The sequence below is a fragment of the Misgurnus anguillicaudatus genome, chromosome 24 (genome assembly GCF_027580225.2).
Source record: "Misgurnus anguillicaudatus chromosome 24, ASM2758022v2, whole genome shotgun sequence".
NCBI classification, from domain to species: domain Eukaryota; kingdom Metazoa; phylum Chordata; class Actinopteri; order Cypriniformes; family Cobitidae; genus Misgurnus; species Misgurnus anguillicaudatus.
The window spans coordinates 20,364,964-20,387,807 of NC_073360.2; the positions used below are offsets into that span (position 1 = coordinate 20,364,964).

The 22,844-nt window shown below is 39.3% G+C and overlaps 1 protein-coding gene across 4 annotated transcripts in view; it reads left to right on the forward strand.

Moving 5' to 3' along the window:
• The window catches only part of grik4 (glutamate receptor, ionotropic, kainate 4), a 548,585-nt gene that overhangs the window by 388,128 nt on the left and 137,613 nt on the right, over positions 1 to 22,844 (forward strand). For 3 of the 4 annotated variants that reach the window (XM_055196455.2, XM_055196452.2, XM_055196453.2), the window contains exons 7-8: positions 12,198 to 12,376; positions 17,710 to 17,763. In XM_055196455.2, coding sequence (XP_055052430.1) covers positions 12,198 to 12,376; positions 17,710 to 17,763 — 233 coding nt within the window. Of the gene's footprint in view, positions 1 to 1,610; positions 1,746 to 12,197; positions 12,377 to 17,709; positions 17,764 to 22,844 lie in introns of those variants that run through there. The other variant, XM_055196456.2, reaches the window with a different exon arrangement.

A 22,844-nucleotide genomic window follows, 5' to 3' on the forward strand; every position in this document is an offset into this window, starting at 1 on the left:
ATGACGGACTTTGTAAACTGAAAAACTAAGCGGAGGTAGAAGATCCCCAGTTTAAGATTAATGTTAAATAATTGTGTTGTTTTTCACTTGTATTGAAATTGTTTTTTTTTTTATTAAAACCTTTAAAACCCGTTATCTTTTAGTCATGGAAGTAAAAAGCAGGCTTGTAATTGCTTTAAATGTATAGCTATCCAATATCATCAAAACATAATTTACAAGTATGTAAGATAAGGTTTGTACTCTAAAAATTATACTTTAAATAATATAATACTTTATTTGTAACAAACAGGAGATAAAGAAATTACAAACGGCTCTCCTCACGTTTCAGCACTTTGGACAGCGTTTTTTTAGCAAAGAGTTTTTTTAAGCATTACTTACAAATGTTTCTCATCTCACCATATCCACAGGTACATCATATACAATAAATCCGTGAGGTAGCATTAAAAAAAACATTTAAAAACAGACGCATTTGTTCAAAGCAAAGCATTTATTTACTTACCAGGCTGCAGGTGAAGCAGCTCTTTGCGCCTTAACGTCTCATAATCAGTCCTCATTTATAAATATGTCCAAGAGACTCAATAATAATCTTTTACATTCAATCCTTTAATCTTTCATATTTAAAAGCATTTTTGTGCTGCTGCGCATTCATGTACTTTGTGATAAGCAAACCCGCGTTGTCCTGCCGTTTATAGGCACATATTACTAATGCGCTCTTTAAATAACATAAAACATATTGCGCCATTGACTTTAGACTTTAGAGCAGGTTTTTGTTGGTCAATGGCGTAGTCTATTTTAGTTGCCTCAAAATAGCAACGCGCCAACAATGCGCCTGAACACACCTCATTATCAGACCAGAACGCCCATGGGCGCAAAAGGGGGCGCAAATGCATTTGCTATTTAAACAACGCGCCGCTAAACGTGAAAATTAGGGTGGAAACTAGTGAAAGACACTTGCGTCGCACATTGCGCTGCATTGCGCCGGGTGCAAGATAGAGCCCTAAAACTTCTAAATCTAAAAATCTACATTGTCTTAAAGTATCTGTATGAAATGTTGCTCACCAGATCCATAAACTCAAAATTCAACATATTTCTATCCACATATGTTACATGTTCTGCTTCACTTGTTCCTGAACATGAAGAACTGCCAGCATCTGTCGAGCATCAGATGTCTTCATGTATATTTTGTTACAGCTGCTTGCTGTATACAGAGAACGTCCTCATAAACGTACATGTGCACGCACTTTTCCATTATGCCTCTGTAAACATAGATTCAAGTCAATAACAGATACCGAGTTTTTCATTCCAATTATTTAGCTTTTTAAAACCTCCCATCTCCACAGCTTCATGACAGTGATATTTATTCCCATAAATAATCCATGCTCCTGTACTGTGTTGCACTGTTAGATCATTCTGAATGTGATGATCATCCCTTTCTTTCCATCTGTGTCCTTCAGGCATTCATCATCTGTGCCATCCCATTCGTTCACCATCAAACACAGCCCACCACTAATGTCAGCCCTATCTGCTGAGACAGAGATGCTCATGGAAATGAATGCCCGAAGGTTTAGATCAAACCTTCTCTGGTGAAAGAAAATGCAGTTGATGGACAACCCTTCCCTATTAGACGTGCATTGGGTTCATCCTGGCGAGGGATTAAAGTTTAGCATTTCGGCATCCCATCACGGAGCGAGGATGCTGCAAATTACCCAGAGGTTCCAAACAAAGTCACATTGGCCCTTCAGACAGTGGGTACTTTTCCCTGTAATCAGCTTAAGGCCTTGAAGTGAAACGGCTATAATTCCCACTAAGACGTCACAGAGGGTTGAGGGTTGTAGGGAGATGGCGAGCTTCCAATGTAGGTTTGCCAACAGGTTCAGAAGTGTGTTAAGCCAATAAGAAATGTTCACATTAAGGAATTGGGCTCTCAGTCAATTAATTCATTGATATGTTAATTAATCAGTTGATTACATATGTGACCCAGTCTGTGAAAACCAAGCTTAAGTCATTTTCTGATTGTTTTCTACGTAAAAGAACATTCTGTGAAAATATAACCTTGATATCTTTAATATTGACTGAGTAAGGCCATGTTAAAGATTGAAATTAAAGTGAAATCAATGATTGAAATCAAATTTTGATGCTCCTAATCTCAGAATCAGAAAATGAAGCTTTCATAGACATGGTCACATATTCGTAAAAAAGCAAAAAGCAACCAATGGAAGAGAATGATTCAAAACAATAGAATTAAGTATTATGGTGCAAACATCAAAAAAAAATTGATGGAGGTTACGATAGTTGTTATCACGCTGATATATGTTCAATTGTTCATTTTGGTGATAAGTTTCATTTTAGCTAGTAATTTGATGCTATAGAAATGGCGCGTGTCATTATGATTGACATTTGTGATTGACAGCTTCTCTGAGCGGACTCTTGGATCTTTTTTATTAACTATTTGACTTAATTATTTCACACTAACAAAATAAGTTGTATTTAACTTACCTTTTTTAGCAAGACAGTCGAATGAGACGTTCAAGGGGCGTGGTTGAATCGGCCCTGTGTGCGTTTGGGCAGAAGTTTGATACCACGGTTCCACCTCGGGGCTCATGAAAAATGCTGGCGCTGGCTGGAAACTTTTTTTTAAACGCTGGCTGGGAAAGAGTTAAACACATTTCTTGAAACTATGCCTCATATTCTCAAAACAGTAAACACGATAGCCTCTTTCACACAGTAATTCTGTTAAATTACCATGAATTTACCAGAATGAATTTACCAGTAAATACAAAAATGTGCTGTTTACACATGCAGTGACGTTCCGTCTTTTTACCAGTAAGACATCATTCACACATCATTATCAAAATAACGGTAAACTCGGAGAGAAAGTGGAAGTTACATGTGGCACGCAGCCGGCGAGCTCTGTGTCGTATTTGTAAACAACGGCGAGTTATGACTTAATATCCACGATCTGTATTTTGTTGTTTTCACATCTGTGGCAAACGGTCGGGAAGTTGCTTGTGACCAAACAAATTGCGTGAGGCGGCGTCAACCTGTGTTTGCACATTAGACTTCACAGATGGTGTGCTAAGGACGTCGGCAATATGGCAAATAGACGGTAAGCTGTTTTAAACAACTTTGGGGAAGAAATGTGGATGTTAACTTCAGGTGTGCTCGACTTTTAAGCAACATGTGTGTGTGGAAACGTCCGTAAACAGTTCGGGGGTAAACGCGTCACCTGTATAAAAACTTTCTGAATGGCCCAATCTGACGTTATCCGTTCTAAATCCCGGTAATCCTATATTTTTCGTTCACACATAGCGCTAACCGGTAAATTACTGGTAATCTTACAACCTGTCTTACTGGTTAATTGGGAGCACCGATTTACCGGAAAGGTTCTGTTCACACATGACATGTTAACTGCAATTTACCAGTAAAGACGGTATGTGTGAAAGGGACTAATATCATAACGTCTCACCCAATTCAAAACCATTCACTATTACTGAAGAACCAACATTTTCCCTCAGACATCACACACAAGCTTTCAAAAACACATACACTACAACATAGTATTACACACTGGTACAACAAAATCAAAACAATATATCCAAAACTGGTAAGCTTCTGTCACGTGTGAATGTACCGTCATCCCCTTTAAAAGCCATTTGCGCGTGCCAAGGCAAATTGCCATGGAACAAATTACAAAAATGCCCCAAATATGAAATTGTAGTCCCGTTTATAGGCGCATATTACTAATGCGCTCTTTAAATAACAAAAACAATATTGCGCCATTGACTTTAGACTTTAGAGCAGGTTTTATTTGGTCAATGGCATAGTCTATTTTAGTTGCCTCAAAATAGTGACGCGCCAACAATGCACCTGAACACACCTCGTTTTTAAGCCAGCATACCCATGGGTGCACAAATGAGAGCAAATGCATTTTCTATTTAAACAACGTGATGCTTGACGTGAAAATAATAACTGCGTCAGGCTCAAACTAGCAAAAACCACTGCATTGTACCGGGTGTATAGGGTCATAAGTTTGTATGTCTGAGGCAAGTTTTAAATGTAAGTGCTTCGTGCCATGATTTATTAAGAAACCATGCTAAAAGAAAGATCATCTTTGTGATCTTTCTTTAATGTCAATATCTGATGTTTGATCTCAGTCGGACAGCTAAAAACTGACAGCTTGGCTTTTAGTACGCTATAAAATTTTACTGCCATACTAACACTACTCAAATGTTTTCCTTTGTAGATTAACTTTTTATGGATTAAATTTTTATTGACAGGAAAATTATATTGTTAATCGGCTAATAATAGACCCAATATGTCCCTAAAGGTTTTTTTTCATTCACAGCGGCAATGTCACAAACTTACAATAAGTTTTGACAGAAAAGTGGCAGATCTCTGAACCACTGTAATTTGTCTTTTGAAAATGTCCAAGCAATGCTTAATGAATACTACAGGAATTACTTTACTTTATTTAGTTTGTCATATCCATTTCTAGTTAGCATGTTTAAAAAAATACTGCAAATATCATTTTCTTAATCAGTATGTTTGTCTGTGCAGTGAAAATTTGAGACCCAAATTGGAGTCAGGTACTTGAGGGACAAAATTGAATAAGTCATTTTAAATTGCATTCACATTTAAGTTTTTTTTTCCCTTAAAATAAAAACATGCAGTATTTTTGCCAAAGCCAGTTAATCAAATAATATGACTTGTTAAAGAAAGGTGTGCTACTGCTTATCTGAGCTAACAGACTCAAAAGGCAAATTAAAATCATAGACGTACAATAAAAAGTGACCCAAGCTGAATATCCTAGAAACAACCAATAACTGCTCTGTCGCTGTAGGAAGATTTGCAGAGTCAAGCATCACTTTATTTTTTCTGAAAAGATTATGTTAATGAGATGGATAGGCCTGAGTTGTTGCAAAAACCTTAATCAAAACTGGGATTAATGAGGTCAGTTTTACGCTTAAGTTGTTCTCATTAAACCAGTATGTAAAATGCTGTAAGCTAATTAATTGTATGCTTGACAAAATTGTTTGCAAAGTTAAGAGGAAATAATTTGATGATAATTTCATGCTCGAACAGCTGCTATCAGTGATGCTTTAAATGAAAAGTATTATTTGTCAATAAAAAAGTGACACTATGGTGACGGTTCACATTCAGGCTGTTGCGCTTGTAGTGGTCGTCGTGTTTGTAGAGCTGGAACAAACATATATACGCACCATTGAATAACTCATCTTCTCAATGGTGGGTCTGGAGGCCGGGGCCCATTGTGGGAAATAGACGCTTCAGCTTTAGCTGGCATATATTACCGCATCACAGAGTGGGCGTCTGAGCAGACCGCTCGATAGGAAGTGCTGAGAGCCATTGCCACCGTCCTTCAATTCAAGGAGTTCGATACATTTCGGTGGAACCCAGAATGACTCCTGGCGCTGGCACAGCAATGGCCTCGCTCACATGTGCCTCTGCTTTTGCTTGTCATTTTCTGTTTATTTTTCTCTCACGTCCCCTCTCACAGGATGTGCGGGTCTCATTAATCACTTAGAGAGCTGACAGCTTAATAGAGCATGGCTTGCTCATGAATACTTCACAGGCCTGACCTGTTGTGATGACACCGGACAAAAAGGACAGTTATTCATTTGACTAACCTACAGTGCTGAGAGTCGGGTGGCCATTGCATGCAGGTTTGGTGTTTTGGGAGGTAGAGTAATCTATTTAGATTTTTATTTTTATATATATATACACTCACCTAAAGGATTATTAGGAACACCATACTAATTCTGTGTTTGACCCTCTTTCGCCTTCAGAACTGCCTTAATTCTACGTGGCATTGATTTAACAAGGTGCTGAATGCATTCTTTAGATTTCTTTTCTCTAGATTCTTTTTGATAGGATAGCATCTTGCAGTTGATGGAGATTTGTGGGATGCACATCCAAGGCACAAAGCTCCCATTCCACCACATCTCAAAGATGCTCTATTGGGTTGAGATCTGGTGACTGTGGGGGACATTTCAGTACAGTGAACTCATTGTCATGTTCAAGAAACCAATTTGAAATGATTCAAGCTTTGTGACATGGTGCATTATCCTGCTGGAAGTATAGCCATCAGAGAATGGGTACATGGTGGTCATAAAGGGATGGACATGGTCAGAAACAATGCTCAGGTAGGCCGTGGCATTTAAACAATGCCCAGTTGGCACTAAGGGGCCTAAAGTGTGCCAAGAAAATATCCCCCACACCATTACACCACCACCAGCCTGCACACCCTCTTTTTCCCTATTTGTAGTGGAGATGAGTGGTACCCGGTGGGGTCTTCTGCTGTTGTAGCCCATCCGCCTCAAGGTTGTGCGTGTTGTGGCTTCACAAATGCTTTGCTGCATACCTCGGTTGTAACGAGTGGTTATCTCAGTCAAAGTTGCTCTTCTATCAGCTTGAATCAGTCGGCCCATTTTTCTCTGACCTCTAGCATCAACAAGGCATTTTCGCCCACAGGACTGCCGCATACTGGATGTTTTTTCCCTTTTCACACCATTCTTTGTAAACCCTAGAAATGATTCCCTGCTCCTTTTCATTTATTTATTTACTTATTTATTATAGGCCTATTATTGAATGTATTATACACATGCGACTTTCACTATTACATTAACTAACAATCTTAATAAGCCTGATAATCATGAATTAACTCCGGTAGGTCTTCCCTAATCTAAGCCGAATAGCTTCAGCACGCAAATGGAAAAAAATATTTGCAGTTGAATTCAGGGTCACAGGTGGCGTTTCCTTGGTTGATGTTTCAGCCTGCAAGATTTCAAACATTTGTTCCTTAAATGCAACTGAAACGATCTGGTAAGGTCACTGTCACTATTATCATGATGGTAAAAGAAGACTCAAAAGCGAACTGCGAAGATAAATCAGACTTTATTAATGAAACAGAATTAGGGCTTCCGTCCGGCTCCAGGCTCCTGCAAAATTAAATGACTAAAATAAGCACAGAATTTACTGGAAATAAAAAAGCGCATTGCTTTAAATGATAAGTTGAATGTTTGTGGCCCTGCTTTTTTGTTATGGGAGGCGTTAATGTGCAAAAAAATTTAATTAGGATTATTATAATGTCTCACATAAAAAAAGAAGAGAAACTGTTGTTGCTTCGTGAACAGTACGCCTAATGACCAATTTTTTAGAATAATGAACCAAATGTTGGGAAAGTAATATATTTGATCATTTGAACATTAAAGATGCTTCCTGGTTTGTCACTCTCTGCACTGTCTATGGTCCTGGATGGCTTTTTGATCTCTCTGTTGCTCGTCTGACTCCGCACCTGCTCTTACCTTTGGATTGTTCCCTGTTCTGACTGGACTCCCCCAATAGCGAACTGGACTGACTTGATTGCAAGAATGTGCCCATATAAACCCCCAAGATCAAGGTCAGGTGTTTCTGCCACCAGCCTTATTATACAAGGGCTTCCTCAAGACCAATTAGTGGACTACTAGGCTTTTAAAAAGGATAGTTTCACATATCCCTATATAACCCTTTTTAAGACGAGGTGCTAGGATTCCCGTCTGGCTGCACAGGGCGAGTACAGCAGTACAGTGAGGTACAGTAAAGTCTCATTAGTGAACGAAATTAACCAAACTATACTAGGCAGTCTGGAGACCCTCTGTGTTCATCAGGATTTACTCAAATTATTTTCCACAAGGTCAGGCAGACTATCATCACTTTGAAGCTTGTCCTCTTGAACTTAAAGATCTCACGGTTTTAATTGAAAGGAACTGAGCCTTGGTACCAGAACAAGCATGCCGAGGCAAATACACACACTTCAAAGAGGTTTCCCACCTGTCACTTTTCCCGTGAATGTCCGCTAGGAACCGCAACTGCTTGTTTGCCTGACATTTTTCACACTGCTTTGAAGAGATCTGTAATTAAAGATGATTAAGTAAGAGACTTCAATGTACGTCCCACAGAGAGGAGAACCGGAACGTGCCTTGTAGTGGGATGATATAATCCACCTCCTTTTCAAGAAGGCTGTTAAATTTGAGATGGTGCTGCAAATCAAACACAAAGCCCCTGAAGTCAAAGAGAAAGATGGCCTCTCTAGAAAAGGGCACTCGATACAAACCACGACATTTGGAACGTCTTCTTTCCCGAATGTGTTGATTTCTCAACTTTCCGCTTTGTCCGGGAAGACATTAATTTAATGTGATAAGGAGTGTAATGGGATTCTGACATGCATTGTTAGAGGAGGAAGACAAAAGCTTTTTACTGTGGCTCAGCTTAGTCTTTTTTCCTGTATAATGAGAAGAAGGAAGCAGAGGAATAGTCTGACTGAAATTTATTTTAACAGTAACTGATATAAAAGGTTTACTGAACTTCTCATCTTTTCCTTCCTAAAAAATGTACAAGATGACCGGACGGTAAAGAGAAGTCGGCTTTATGCTCTTTTTACATTTAGGAGACTTTGTGAATCTCTGTTCTTATATATTCGCAAATCAGACGTTGGTTGATATTAAGTAAGGGGTAATGTGGGTAGCATAGCTTAGATGATTTGGATTTGGTAAGAAATGTATGATGTTAAGTCTAACTTTGACCTTTTAGGGTTGCAAGTTTTGATCAGTTGAAAAGATTTCAACTAGAAAATTATTATTAGTATTATTAGGAACACCTGTTTAATTTATCATGAATGCAATTATCTGATCAACCAATCACATGGCAGTTGCTTCAATGCATTTAGAGGTGTGGTCCTGGTCAAGACAATCTCCTGAACTACAAACTTAAAGCTATGGTCTACGATTTCAAAGATTGTTCATTATTAATAACCTCGTTTAGATGCTGGTTATGGTTCTACAGTAACAACCTAACAATATGAAGAGAAAAAAGAATTTAAAAAATCCATTCAGTCTATTGGGTGTATGGTAGCAGATAAGTTGACCAATGTAAACTGTCCGGCCGAACAGCTTACATTGGTTAACTGCTCTCATCCAATCCCTGCTACATTTGAAAATCCACCTCGTGCTCGCGTCTCCACCCCATCGCACACCACCCCGCCCGTCTCCTGCCTGCGACATGAAATTTGTGTCAGTGTATGGTAGCTAGTGAAGCAGCAACATCTCACTAATGGAAAAAAAACTAAACAACAGCAGCAAGCAGCCCCTGCTTGTCCCTACAGTAAAGGTTGGAAGAAAAAGGAAGTCTGTTGAAGAAAGAGCAGAGGTTAAAAAAATGTGAAAAACGCCGGACTCTAAGTAGAATCAATATATGGTCCGCCATTGACCGTTGGAGGAAGCTTCAGGGAGATTTGGGGCTGAAAACCGATGCCGACACGGCAGACTTTTGTTGAACAGGTACGCACTTATTTATACTTTTATTGTGTGAGGTGTTACATAAATATCTTTTTATCAGTACATGCTGTCGGTCGGCATCGGAATGTTAGCCGTTTAGCATCGCGTATCACGGGTCAAAATAATTATATTTACAAAGATTGTGTGAGGTGTTACATAAATATAGTATTATAATCTGACTACATGCTGATGCTGCCGGTCGGCATCGGAATGTTAGCCGTTTAGCATCGCATATTACGGGTCAAAATAATTATATTTACAAAGATTGTGTGAGGTGTTATATAAATATGATATTATCAGTCTGACAACATGCCCATGCTGCCGGTCGGCATTGGAATGTTAGCCGCTTAGCATCGCGTATCACGGGTCAAAGAAATTATATTTATAAAGTCATTTCTTGAAGCTCATGAGGGGAAAAGTATGCCAAATGTTGTTGTGAAAGTAAATAACGTCAATTACAATCATAATTGTAATTGTTCATTCCTTCAAGCCTTTATGTGTTTACTGCTCGGTAAATCTCTGTTCTGATGTTTACTACCAGTGATCACAGCTTGAATGAGTGACGTTGTTCAGGTCGTTTCCCAGGGGGAGGGATCAGGTAGCACAGAGGGGCGGGATGAGTTTTTTAAAACTTACTAACCGTCTCAGGCTTTCTCGACCGATTTTCAACATCGTAGACTACAGCTTTAATGTCAGAATGGGAAAGAAAGGTGATTTAAGCAATTTTGAGCTGGCATGGTTGTTGGTGCCAGACGGGCCGGTCTGAGCATTTCACAATCTGCTCAGTTACTGGGATTTTGATGCACAACCATTTCTAGGGTTTACAAAGAATGGTGTGAAAAGGGAATAACATCCAGTATGCGGCAGTCCTGTGGGCGAAAATGCCTTGTTGATGCTAGAGGTCAGAGGAGAATGGACCGACTGATAGAAGAGCAACTTTGACTGAAATAACCATTCGTTACAACCGAAGTATGCAGCAACGCATTTGTGAAGCCACAACACGCACAACATTGAGGCGGATAGGCTACAACAGCAGAAAACCACACCGGGTACCACTCATCTCCACTACAAATAGGAAAAAGAGGCAACAATTTGCACAAGCTCACCAGAATTGGACAGTTGAAGACTGGAAAACTGTTGCCTGGTCTGATGAGTCTCGATTTTTGTTGAGACATTCAGATGGTAGAGTCAGATTTTGGCGTAAACAGAATGAGAACATGGATCCATCATGCCTTGTTACCACTGTGCAGGCTGGTGGTGGTGTAATGGTGTGGGGAATGTTTTCTTGACACACTTTAGGCCCCTTAGTGCCAATTGGGCATCGTTTAAATGCCACGGCCTATCTGAGCATTGTTTCTGACCATGTCCATCCCTTTATGACCACCATGTACCCATCCTCTGATGGCTACTTCCAGCAGGATAATGCACCATGTCACAAAGCTCGAATCATTTCAAATTGGTTTCTTGAACATAACAATGAGTTCACTGTACTAAAATGGCCCCCACAGTCACCAGATCTCAACCCAATAGAGCATCTTTGGGATGTGGTGGAACGGGAGCTTAGTGCCCTGGATGTGCATCCCTCAATCAACTACAATATGCTATCCTATCAATATGGGCCAACATTTCTAAAGAATGCTTTTAGCACCTTATTGAATCAATTCTATGTAGAATTAAGGCAGTTCTGAAGGCGAAAGAGGGTCAAACACAGTATTAGTATGGTGTTCCTAATAATCCTTTAGGTGAGTGTATATAATCTGTGGTTTAAAAATAAATGAGTTTGATGCTTTTAAAAGCCCAGTGGAAGGTGATAGGTGTTAGTTGATTAAATGACTAGATGCTCAGAGTGAATAAAAGCTAAGCCTTTACTGTATCAGAGTCTCTGTGTTGGAAGCTGCTTTGTGCTACTCTCTTGCCAATGCTTACCCCCTTTCCTTAAGTCTTTACCTACTGTGCTAACTTAAACTGACTTCCCTTCATCCATCTATTATTACATATTGCCTACAGTTAGCCAATCATGCAAGTCCCTGGAGCAGAGCAAAGAGACTCAACTGAGCCCCGGCAAATGTTAGAAGCTGATGAAAATCAATGGAAATGTTTTTATATTTCTATATTTTATTTTTGGCAGACCTACAGTACAGCACTTTTAAGGTACGCATTTTATCGGTGTGTGTGTTTCCTGCGAATCATACCTAAAACATTTGTTTTTTTCAGCTACACAGAGCTCACTCTATGCAGTGTATGCCTTCATTTTTGCATTTGGTAGACGCTTTTATCTTAAGCAACTTACAGTACATCACAAATAAAAAACAATTTTATCAGTATGTTTTTTCTCTGGGGATCAAACCCATGATCTTTTGCGCCGCTAGCACAATGCTCTACCAATTGAGCTCTACTAATTGAGCTGCAGGAACACTGGTACACGATTAGCTCACAATGCAACATGCCAGTGTTTCACGTAGTGCACTTAATGTGAAATTGCTTGTGACGTGCAGCAGGCAAAAGACAATTAAAGAGTCAGATCAGTTTTTCAGTTTTAATATGCTGTTGCGTTCTGTATTCCGCAAGTCCTTTATTCCCCTGAGCCCCATTGCCAACAGAAGCAAGGTTAAACATTCAGGTGATTATGATTTAGCTAATTAAATTAGCTGCGAAAATACAGTAAATGCGCTGAACCTGGTTATTATTGGCAGGCAGTTTAACTGTAATTTGCCCGACAGATATAATAACATCACATTAGCATACACAAAAATATTCTCTTTAAATAGAAAGACCCCCTTTGATCATAACTGCAATAAGTAAAGGACATATTTCTTGCTATTGATAAAAATGACACTGAAGTGTGTTGTGTGTGTCTCTTTTCAACAGGCCTATTAAACCTGGAGGTGTTACTGCGACAGTTTCTCATCTCCAAGGAAACCCTCTCGGTTCGCATGCTGGATGACAGCCAGGATCCCACCCCGCTCCTCAAGGAGATCCGCGATGATAAGACTGCCACCATCATAGTGGATGCCAACGCCACCATGTCTCACATCATTTTAGAGAGGGTACGTCACTGCTTAACTGCTTTTCAGTCATTCTCTCACACAGTGAAAAGATGTAAACTTTATTATGCCAGAATGAGAACGAAGATGCATGATTGTGTAAGATTGTACAGTATGTTCTGAATGAATGGATTTTTTGGAAGTTTTTTATGCTCTATTAACCATATTTTTTGTTTTTGTAAGCTAATTAAAGTTTTCAAAAAAATTTATGTTTTCAAAAGTTGATCCAGTAAAGATTGAAAGATTGTTTGTGTTAGTTTCTGGATGTTGAGGACTTTTGATAATGTTTAAAACACATATACCGTATGACCCTGTCTGTGAAATTCAGGCTAAAGTCTCATAATCGAATTCTTGGATTTTACTTATTTATTTCACTTTAATTTCAACCTTTAACATGGCCTTACTTAAAATATCAAGGTTATATTTTCATAGACGTTTTTCACATCATGTAGTATGATTTTATGTAGAAAACAATGAATCAGAAATATGACTTTAGCTGGGTTTTCAAATATAAACAAACATATGAAGAATTCGCTATTAGAGATTGACCAGACACTCAGTTTTTAAATTGAGGGGGGCTGGGGTGACCTACATTAAAGGAATAGTCTACTCATTTTCAATATTAAAATATGTTATTACCTTAACTAAGAATTGTTGATACATCCCTCTATCATCTGTGTGCGTGCACGTAAGCGCTGGAGCGCGCTGCGACGCTTCGATAGCATTTAGCTTAGCCCCATTCATTCAATTGTACCATTTAGAGATAAAGTTAGAAGTGACCAAACACATCAACGTTTTTCCTATTTAAGACGAGTAGTTATACGAGCAAGTTTGGTGGTACAAAATAAAACGTAGCGCTTTTCTAAGCGGATTTAAAAGAGGAACTATATTTTATGGCGTAATAGCACTTATGGGAGTACTTCGACTCGCCTGAAAAGTCCGGGTGTTACTGCGCCGAGTCGAAGTACTCCCATAAGTGCTATTACGCCATAAAATATAGTTCCTATTTTAAATCCGCTTAGAAAAGCGCTACGTTTTATTTTGTACCACCAAACTTGCTCGTATAACTACTCGTCTTAAATAGGAAAAACGTTGATGTGTTTGGTCACTTCTAACTTTATCTCTAAATGGTACCATTGAATGAATGGGGCTAAGCTAAATGCTATCGAAGCGTCGCAGCGCGCTCCAGCGCTTACGTGCACGCACACAGATGATAGAGGGATGTATCAGCGGTTCTTGGTTGGGGTAGTAACATATTTTAGTGTTGAAAATGAGTAGACTGTTCCTTTAATGCTACAATAATTTCAATGCCACAAAGTTCATTATTTGTCTCAATTTTGCAGTAAACTAATTTAAAAGATTAATATCTGTAATAAATGTAAACTCTTAACTGTACATTCACACGGGATGGAAGCATTAACCCTTGAAGGAAGGCTTGCATTGTCTGAAGCGTGGCCAATAGCCAATCACAGTGGCCGCAACACATGCTCTGGTTTTCCATAAATGTAATTGGCTGGCTCTGCCAAGGTTTATTTGCATAAGGTGATCTGATTTGCTGATGCATGCGTTGCCGCTTGAAAAGTTGAGAAATGTTCAACTTCTGCCGCGAGCAACGGCAGTGCCGCTGCGCAGACGGATCCACAATTCAGTTTCGCAATGCATGACGTCACCCATTAAAAGTGAATGGAAAGCATCAACGCCCATGTGAACGCACCGTGAGTGGAGGAATTGACAGACGAGAACGTTTCCATTACCCTTCAAATTGTACAGATTGACATTGGAAGTTGAAAATACGGCCAATGGAAACACGTAAATTCCGCAAAAACTCCAATAGATCGCAAAAAAGTTTTTACGCTCGCATAAGGTGGTTTTTCAGGCAATTTGGAAAAGGTGTATTTCGCCAAACTGCAATGGAAAGATTATTCGCATTTTCAGGCTAACTGATATAAGTCACCTAATCATTATTTGAAGATGACGTGGTATGTACTAAAACCTCTCAGAAACACATCATAAGTGTTCGCTCCCAAGTATAATAAGATTTCCTTCCCAATAATGTTTGGATAACACTCCTACATCTTTTTAAATTGAAAATAATGTACTGTTAGCTCAGAAAAACACCTCATACTTTGCCACTCCCAAGTATAAGTGGCTTTTCTTTGCATTAATTTTGGATAACACTTCTATGTATCCTTCAGTCTTAAAATAACCAACTTCTGTCGACGTGATGTTTGTAATGACTTATCCCGAGAAGAAAAACTGTTTTAATCGCATATCATTGGTTTGTGGAAATGCTGTCATTTTGTAAGCTCCATAATCTTTGACATAATTCGAACACTGCAGACACATGCAAGTCAAAAAAAAATTTCAGGAAAGGCAAATTAATGTCCTTACAAGAAAAAAATTATTGCAGGAACTGGTGAAATAAAAGAGTGATTGTAAATGATAGAGAGACTAAAACCCCATTCACACAGACCTGGTCACAGAAAATACCCGTAAAATTGCCAGTCAAGCTTCTGTGTGAACGCAAAAATGTTCTGTACCGTAAATCTTCTGGGATCGTTGCCGGAAAGAGGACCTAGTAAGATACATGGAAAACCCTCTGTGTGAACAAGAAGCCGAAACAATGCCGTAATGGGCATGTCGTAGTGAGGAAAAGTTATGGTTCAGCTCTTTAAAACGAGAGATTTACTTGCAAATCAACATTCACGACGAGAAATGTCGCAAACTAGATTGAAGCAAATAATATCACGTAGATATCAGGAAATGATAAATGAGATGCATAAACAATGACTCGCATGCCGTAGTGAGGACGCGCGTGTCATGGGAACATGAAGTTGGTTCAACTCTAAAATTAGGGATTTACAACATTCACAACAAAAAAATGTCAGCAAACTGGACTGACGCAGATATCAGGTAAGTTCGCTTGTCAATTATTGCGCTGAAGCGGAGTTCATTTAGCAGCATAAAAGAATATCGCGTCACATGCTCATTTGAGCTTATAATAAACAAAAATGCCTGCGCTCATCCCAAAACGGGGGTTTTAAATGCATATTAACAATCTCGGTGAGAAATATCTAAAAACTGTATTAAAGCAGAGATCAGGGAACTCGTCAAATATCCACTCTGAAGCTGAGATCATTCACCAGCACAGAACAGCGTGTCACGCGCTCCTTTATAGTCTTATCATAAACAAAAATGCATGCGAGTGGTTTCTGGAGAGAAATAATAAATAATATGCAAACCTCAGACACTGCAGGACTTTACAGGTCATGTGTCTTTCCAGGACCTTGCAGATGCCTGCATATCATTGGCAGTGTGAATGAACAAAAAATGAAACGATCCCGGAACAATTTTCCTTGTATTTTCCGTAATGTCTGTGTGAAAAGGGCTAATGAGACAGAAAGAAAGAGAAATAGTGTCATCGCTGCTTCTGGGAACATTTTTCATGGAGAGGTCAAATGCCTTCATGTCCTCTCCATCAACTTCTTGTTGTTCTTTTCTCCTCTTCTCGTCTCTTTCCAATGTTCTTTCAAGTCTTCGAAATTAATCTTATCTTATCTCGCCTTGTTTTTGTCTCTCACCATCTGTTTTTTGTCATCTCCTCTCATCTCTTCTCTTTTTTCTCTTGTCTGGTCTTATCTTGCCACTTCTTGTCTCTTCTTCTCTAAACTTTTAATTTTTCATCTCTTTTTTTATTCGATCTGATCCGAAGCGTTTGGATCTATTCGCAACAATCTGATCAAGCTTGCGGTTCTCAACCTCAGTTTTTTCCACCATATTCACTCCATTTCTCCTTAATCAAAGTGTTTGATAGCGATCAGAGGCCGTTCCACGGCTTTTCCTGTTGCTATGGAGACACCGGGACAAGTACAGGGCCGTTTCATTGGTGGATTGTGCGGTTCACAGCGAGATCCTTGTCAGTTTGTCACCCTTACTGTTTCTCTTATACGCTTGCAACCCAATCACCTACATCTCTCTCTCTCTCTCTTTTGCTCTCTCGCTCTCTGATGATGAAATGTCTGTTTCTTTTTCTCATATCTTTTTCTTATTTCTTCCTTTCACTTACTCTCTATATCTCTCTCTATTTGGAGCGAGCATGTGGCAGAGCAGTGGAAAGTTGGAACGTGTTCAGCCTTTGAGGAGTGAGTGTGCGAGCAAGCAGGAACTGTTTGCCAATGTTCACACTGCACAGATCACACACCAGCTTGAGTCACAGGATTCAATTACATGGCCAATTGCAAGGAAAATATTTCATTATGAAGGACAAAATTATCATAACCTCGAAAAGCTCTTGGCTCCTGTAGTCCATTTCTCCTCTTCATCACCTTAACAGAACACTAGTCAATTGAAACACAGATGGGCATTAGGGGGAAAATAGGCACTGAATCTGGACCAAAAGGTATACGAGGGCCGTAATACAGACTGTCTATCACCAGGAGAAAATGGGTGCCTACAAACACTGTATAGAATGACTCATACATGAAATTACAGGAAGAAAGCAAAGCATCTCGGGAAGTTTTGACCTGGTACTGTGCTTGCACAACCATCAGCAGTTTTAAGGCCTTAACAAATTATGCGCTGTCACTTAAGTTGTATATGTCACACAGGTCACAAAGAGGCACTTTTTCACAGTCTCAAAGTCCTCCCACAACTGTGAGGCTGCACCATTAATAATGTCAGAACAAAATGGATTGAGGACACGTTTTAAAGTGCCGCTTGGATCTTTATTTAGCCCAGTAACACAAAATGTGTTTCTGTATTCACTATAATTGAGAATGTTATTGATCAAAGCTGCAAGGTTAATGAAATGGTCTGCAGGATCATTATGAAGAAATGATTTGGAAAAACCAATAATAATTACTTACATTTAGTGTTCTTTTGTAAAATGGAAGTGTGGTTATATCTAATCTTTTAAGTTTTTTTTAAATAAGTATAGTTTTTAATTTACTATTAAAAAAATCCAATGTCAAAATCTCTCTCTCTCTCTCTCTCTCTCTCTCTCTCATACATTTATTACTCACTGGCTCTTATTTTTACTCGATTTTCTCAGTTTCTTTAGAAATAATTGTTGAAAGTGTTCACCCTGACATTTGATTGACATATTGTATTTGGCGCTTGGTTTCCTTGGAGACACGCTGAAGAAATTGATAAATAGAATGGAAATGACAAAGCGGGAATGTTGTCCCCCTTTTGTTCACTTTTATCCATCTGTGAACCAGTTTTATCATTTGCTTTTTAATGAAGGCTGTATGCAGACTCAATTTGAGTAGCTGTGTAAAAAAATAAAAAGCCTATAGCATCAACTGTTTAAAATTTCTCTCTTCTTCCTTTTCCAGGCGTCAGAGTTGGGGATGCTGTCAGCATACTATACCTACATCTTGACTTCCTTGGTAAGATTTCACAATGATGCTCTTTAATGAAAAATGGATGCATTGTGTGTAGTCATGGTGATGGATTGACTTTTGATTCAACTTTGCATCTTAGAGGATGCACGTCAGATTACTGAAGTCTGTTTTCCAGAAGAAACATTTGAGAAACAGTCCCATTTCATCTCCATATCTCTATTTAATCTAATTTCTTATGAGATCTTGTTCATGATTTTCTTTATTGGTTGAGTTACAGTTTGAGTTCAGATGCAAAACCTTCTAAGTCTGACATGTTTTTTGTAAATGTGCACAAATGTCACTTTAGTAATTTCATTTAACAAATTTGTCTTTCACTGCAAAATCCTTTAAGTGCATGCAAGCTTTTTTGGCAAGATAGTACACAGTTACAAAATGACAAAACATGCAACTAGAAACATTGCAAATGATGAATGACATAAGAGGGGCGCTGTGATCCATGTGACTGCCATATTCGGGTAGGTCCAAGTACTAACAAGGGACAGGTTTAAATGTGATTCACCGTCGTTTCGCGCACCGTCATTCATCCAATTCACCTTCAATGCACTTTGATGAAAAATTTATGTTGTGTTTATTTTAGAGTTGGTACCCTTATAAAGATGCACTATAAAAATTCTATAAAGGTCAAAATAAAAAGCAATGATGACCTTCCCATGTACCCCGTGTCCATCGCCATCGTGTGGCTCTGGAAACTATGCACGGGGGCATTGTTGGGAAAGTTCACTTTCTACATGAACTACTTTAAAGTTCAGTTTACAAATTTTAAAATGAACTAGTTCAGTTCATAGTTCATATTTAAAAATTTAAAAATGATTGCCATTATAGCCCATATAGAACCACAGACAGCAATTATTTTATCAGTTTTAACACTACAGCTAAATGCATCAGATTTCATCTTCATATCCAACTTTAAATCCTTATCAAACCAGGGTTTACATTAGCATCAACTGATTTTTGTATTTGATTGCACATACCTTGAAAGGCTAGCCGGGTGCTTCAAGGGGGTCACACACCGGATGAGAAGCGCTGCGCGGCGTAACGTGTAGGACAACTCACAGGTATCGCACACCGCACTTGCACGTTAAATAGCGTGAGCTTATGCTTTAATGTTAAACTATGAGTGGCGCTCTGTGGATTTCAGCAGTGTCCAGAGTCGTGTCACCTCCATGCTGCTTTTTGTTTTGATGACGCATGCAGCCATGAAACACTGGTGGCTGGTGTTGCCAGATTGGGTGTTTTTTCCGCTACACATTAAGGCCTTTTTACAGTGTGTTTTAGCTGGGTTTTCGCCTGGAAGACTCTATAAAAATCTGGCACCCTATTGAACGACGTTAAACTGAGAGAGCGTGCCGTTCACAAACACCAGAATGAACGAGTTCACAGTAACGTTCATCAGGCAGTAATACAGTACGTTCAGTTCAAGTTCGCCCAAAATATGAACGTATTACTGAACTTTTGTTCAATTAACTCGTTCAGGCCCAACACTGCAAGTTGGCATGAATTTAACATTTAAGTCTTATCAATATATGACTTTTTGCAGTTGTTGCCAGTTTGACATCAGAAGCATGCTACAGACATGACTGGCTTTGTTTTGAGTAATTTTCAGTGCCGTAATACATCTGTTTGGAAAATTTAAATTTATTTTATATAAGAAATCTCTGTTCCCCCCAAAATTATTTAACATTTACCATAATAGCGAAACTCATACAGGTTTAAAACAACATAAGAGTGAGTAAATGATGACAGAATTTTCATTTTTAGGTGAACTACCCCATTTAAGTATAAGAGAGAAGACACTTGTTGAAAACTTGCTTGACTCAATGATTATTTCTTTAATGGTCTTCTGCATATTAGGGTATTTCAGTAACACAGTTACACTTGGTTGTGTTTTTAATTGCCGTACAAGGTGATGCATAACCTCATGGACATATAGGACAGACAAAGCTGCCCTATATAATGTATACGTCAGCATTGGCCAATGAATAAAGGATAGAAGAAAAGTAATTGATGTAATGAATTTTAACGTTTAAGTTAAAAGTTATTTTCAGTAATAGTGTCTAGCTGTGCCAGGATGCATTTCTCAAAACTTTTTATCTGTTTTAAATTTAGAGCGCTCAAAGCGACACACTCCAGCACACAAGCTTCAACCTCATTTAAAGAAGCAACTTCATTTCCTTCTGCACTTTTCTTCACTTTATTTAGTCTCTCCTGCCTGCCATCGTTCATGCATCCAACACGCCAACGCTGCCCCGTCTCCTATCCGTTCGCTGGAGTTTCATTAAGCCATTATCACGGCTTGAGAAAGGCCTGTCAAATGTAGAAAATCCATCACCAACCCACTAATCAGTAAGTGACTCGGAGAGCTCTTCAGCCACGTCACTGGCCACGATCTGGAGAGTAATGAAGCGCTTTGTGGAAAAGGTACAGGGAGTACTCACTGAACTTCTTTGTATGGTGACGTGGGTACGGTTGTGGCTGCTCTGTTGTCGAGACTTTTTGCCAGTGAGACTTGTATTCCATATTTGTGTTTGTACTGAGCAGGTGCCAAACCTGAAACAAAAGGCCATGTCTCATTGTTAAAGAGCCAAGTTTGTTTACTCTGGATTGCAAGCACATTAAGCAGTTTTTTTCACACTGGTTTCTTTTCAGCTGTGTTTTACCAGCTCTGTCTTATGTTTTTCTGCTGCCATGGGCGACACAGCTTAGTATAGTTGCTGGTGTATTGTGCATGTTTTGCTGGTGTCATCAACAAGTCAGTATTGTCATGATGTAATTTTGCTGCGTTTCATAGTATTGAGTCTCATGGTATTTAATACTTAGCGGCCCCACGAGCGAACCTTGCAGGTTTCACCCTCTAGAGGCTCCAGCTGAGCTTCTACCACTGAGATGTATGGGAATTCTGGTGGTATAAATATCCTTAGACTTTCCTTTAAGAGACTTTAGTTTTTAAAAATACTTTTCCTATAATAGACAAACTCTTGTTACCAAGCGTGTGTTATTTAAGGTCTAGACTGAGGGGTAATTTTATAGTCGAAGAAAAGACTGGATTGGATGGGCAGATGGATTGCTGGTTGGTATGTTTAGAAGTAGTGAAGGCTTTGGGCACTTTAAAAGATGAAATCAGTTTGCTGATAATCCTATCCAATTTATGGCTAAGCTAGGGGCGGAGTATTTTTCGAAAACAGTTTTATGATCAAGCTGAGAACGGAGGGCAACGTGTCACACCCACCCACATGTGGCTTTACATCTCTGTCATCTCACCTGAATCCATTTGTTATAGGAAATAAGTCCCTGTGGGACCTTGGTTCAGATATATTGTTTCTGTACATAAAAGCAACGTTTCTCACAGAGAATGTAAATCATCAAGCTGTGAATCACATTCACATGCTGCTCATGAATCATTTTGAGGAATCAATCGTTAGTTTTTATGGTATACATACAAATCCTAAAGTGCATGTTTCTTGCGCAGTTATTTATTAAGTGACATACAGGACAACAAATCTCTGTTCACTCTGCAGCCCTCATTTGGTAATGTCCATGGGCAGCTATATCCTTTGGTGTTTACAGGCATAGAAGTACAGCTCTTATCTCTCTAAGGCCTAGTCCACACGGACTTTTTATATGAGTGCGGTTTAAAAAAAATCCCCTCCACACATGCTCGGTTTAAAAGAAATCTCTGCCTACATGAAAACGGAAAAACACGTGATCACGCGCTGTCACGAGCATGCCACACCAGCAGGCGGTGATATAACTCAAATCATAAAGCCACCTTGGCCAATCAGAAGCCTTACAAAAGTGACATCACAAGGCAAAAACCTCAGTTTTACTGTCTACACGACAACACCGCAACCGGCGTTTCTTAAAATACTCACCCTGGCAAGGGTTGTCAAAAATGTTCGGACGAATGGCTGAACTGCGTAAAAAGTCATGATTATAAAAATACCCGTGTTCGTGTGGACAAGGCCTAAAAGTGTAAGACTGAAAAAGTGTTTGTTAGGATTGTGTATTGAGAGTGGTTAGAGAGTCGGGCTTCTAAACCGAAGGTCACATATTCGATTGCCAAGCCTGGCAGGTACATTTGCCGTAATAGATGCCTGTGTGCATTCACTACTCACTGGTAAATGCAGAAGATGCTGTTAAAAGTGAACTAACAAAATTGTATAAACATAAATTTGTGGTGTTTACTGTCACTATCCTTCAGCTGATTCCAGTTATGCATTCATCTTCCAATGTATCATGGGAAGTAATGAGTGAGTGAGTGAGTGTACATCAAATGTACCATCAAGTCAGAGTGCATTGTGGGTAAAAAAATAGTGAACGAATGTAAGGAATGAAGTCGTTCACTCAGGTTTCGGACACCACTACAAAATGGCGGACACCAAATGCACTATATAGGTGGTAGGGAGCGGTTTTGGATACAGTATGGGTTACATTGGCCATCATTTGTATAGAGCACTGTGTTTGCAGCACTAAAGGGGTGTGTACACCAAAGCATTTGTAATGTGGCTGAAAATGACAGGCAGACGCAGACTGTAGGCGCTTGCAAGCTTTTTATTCAGCTAAACGCTTTGGTTGCAATGATACATCTACTTTATTTATCAGTTGTGAAACGATGTGCCGGTTGGTTGTTGTGATATTTGTCCCACCCCTCCTCCATTGTGATTGGACGGCCGAGAACTGACATTGATGAACTTTCACACAAAGTTGAAATTTTTTTCAAATCTAGGCGCTGAGAATTTAGTGCGGACAAATCGGCGAGCTCTAGCGCTCAGCATGGACAAAACCCGCCAGCTGCTGACATTTTTTAAAAGTGCGGAGCTTCCATTGGAAACAATTGGTGTGCACGCTGTCTGAAGGTCATGGGTTTGAACTAGGGATGGGACGATTACCGGTTTCACGATTAACCATGATAAAATGTCCTGACGGTTAGTATTATCGTTTAAAATGTAAGTATCATAACAACCGTGTTTGATTACCGTGATTTTGAAAACTCGCGGTAAATCCTGTCCAGCCAGAATCAGCTTGATGCAGGCGCTCGCATGCAACATTAGTTTTTGTGCGAGAAGGCG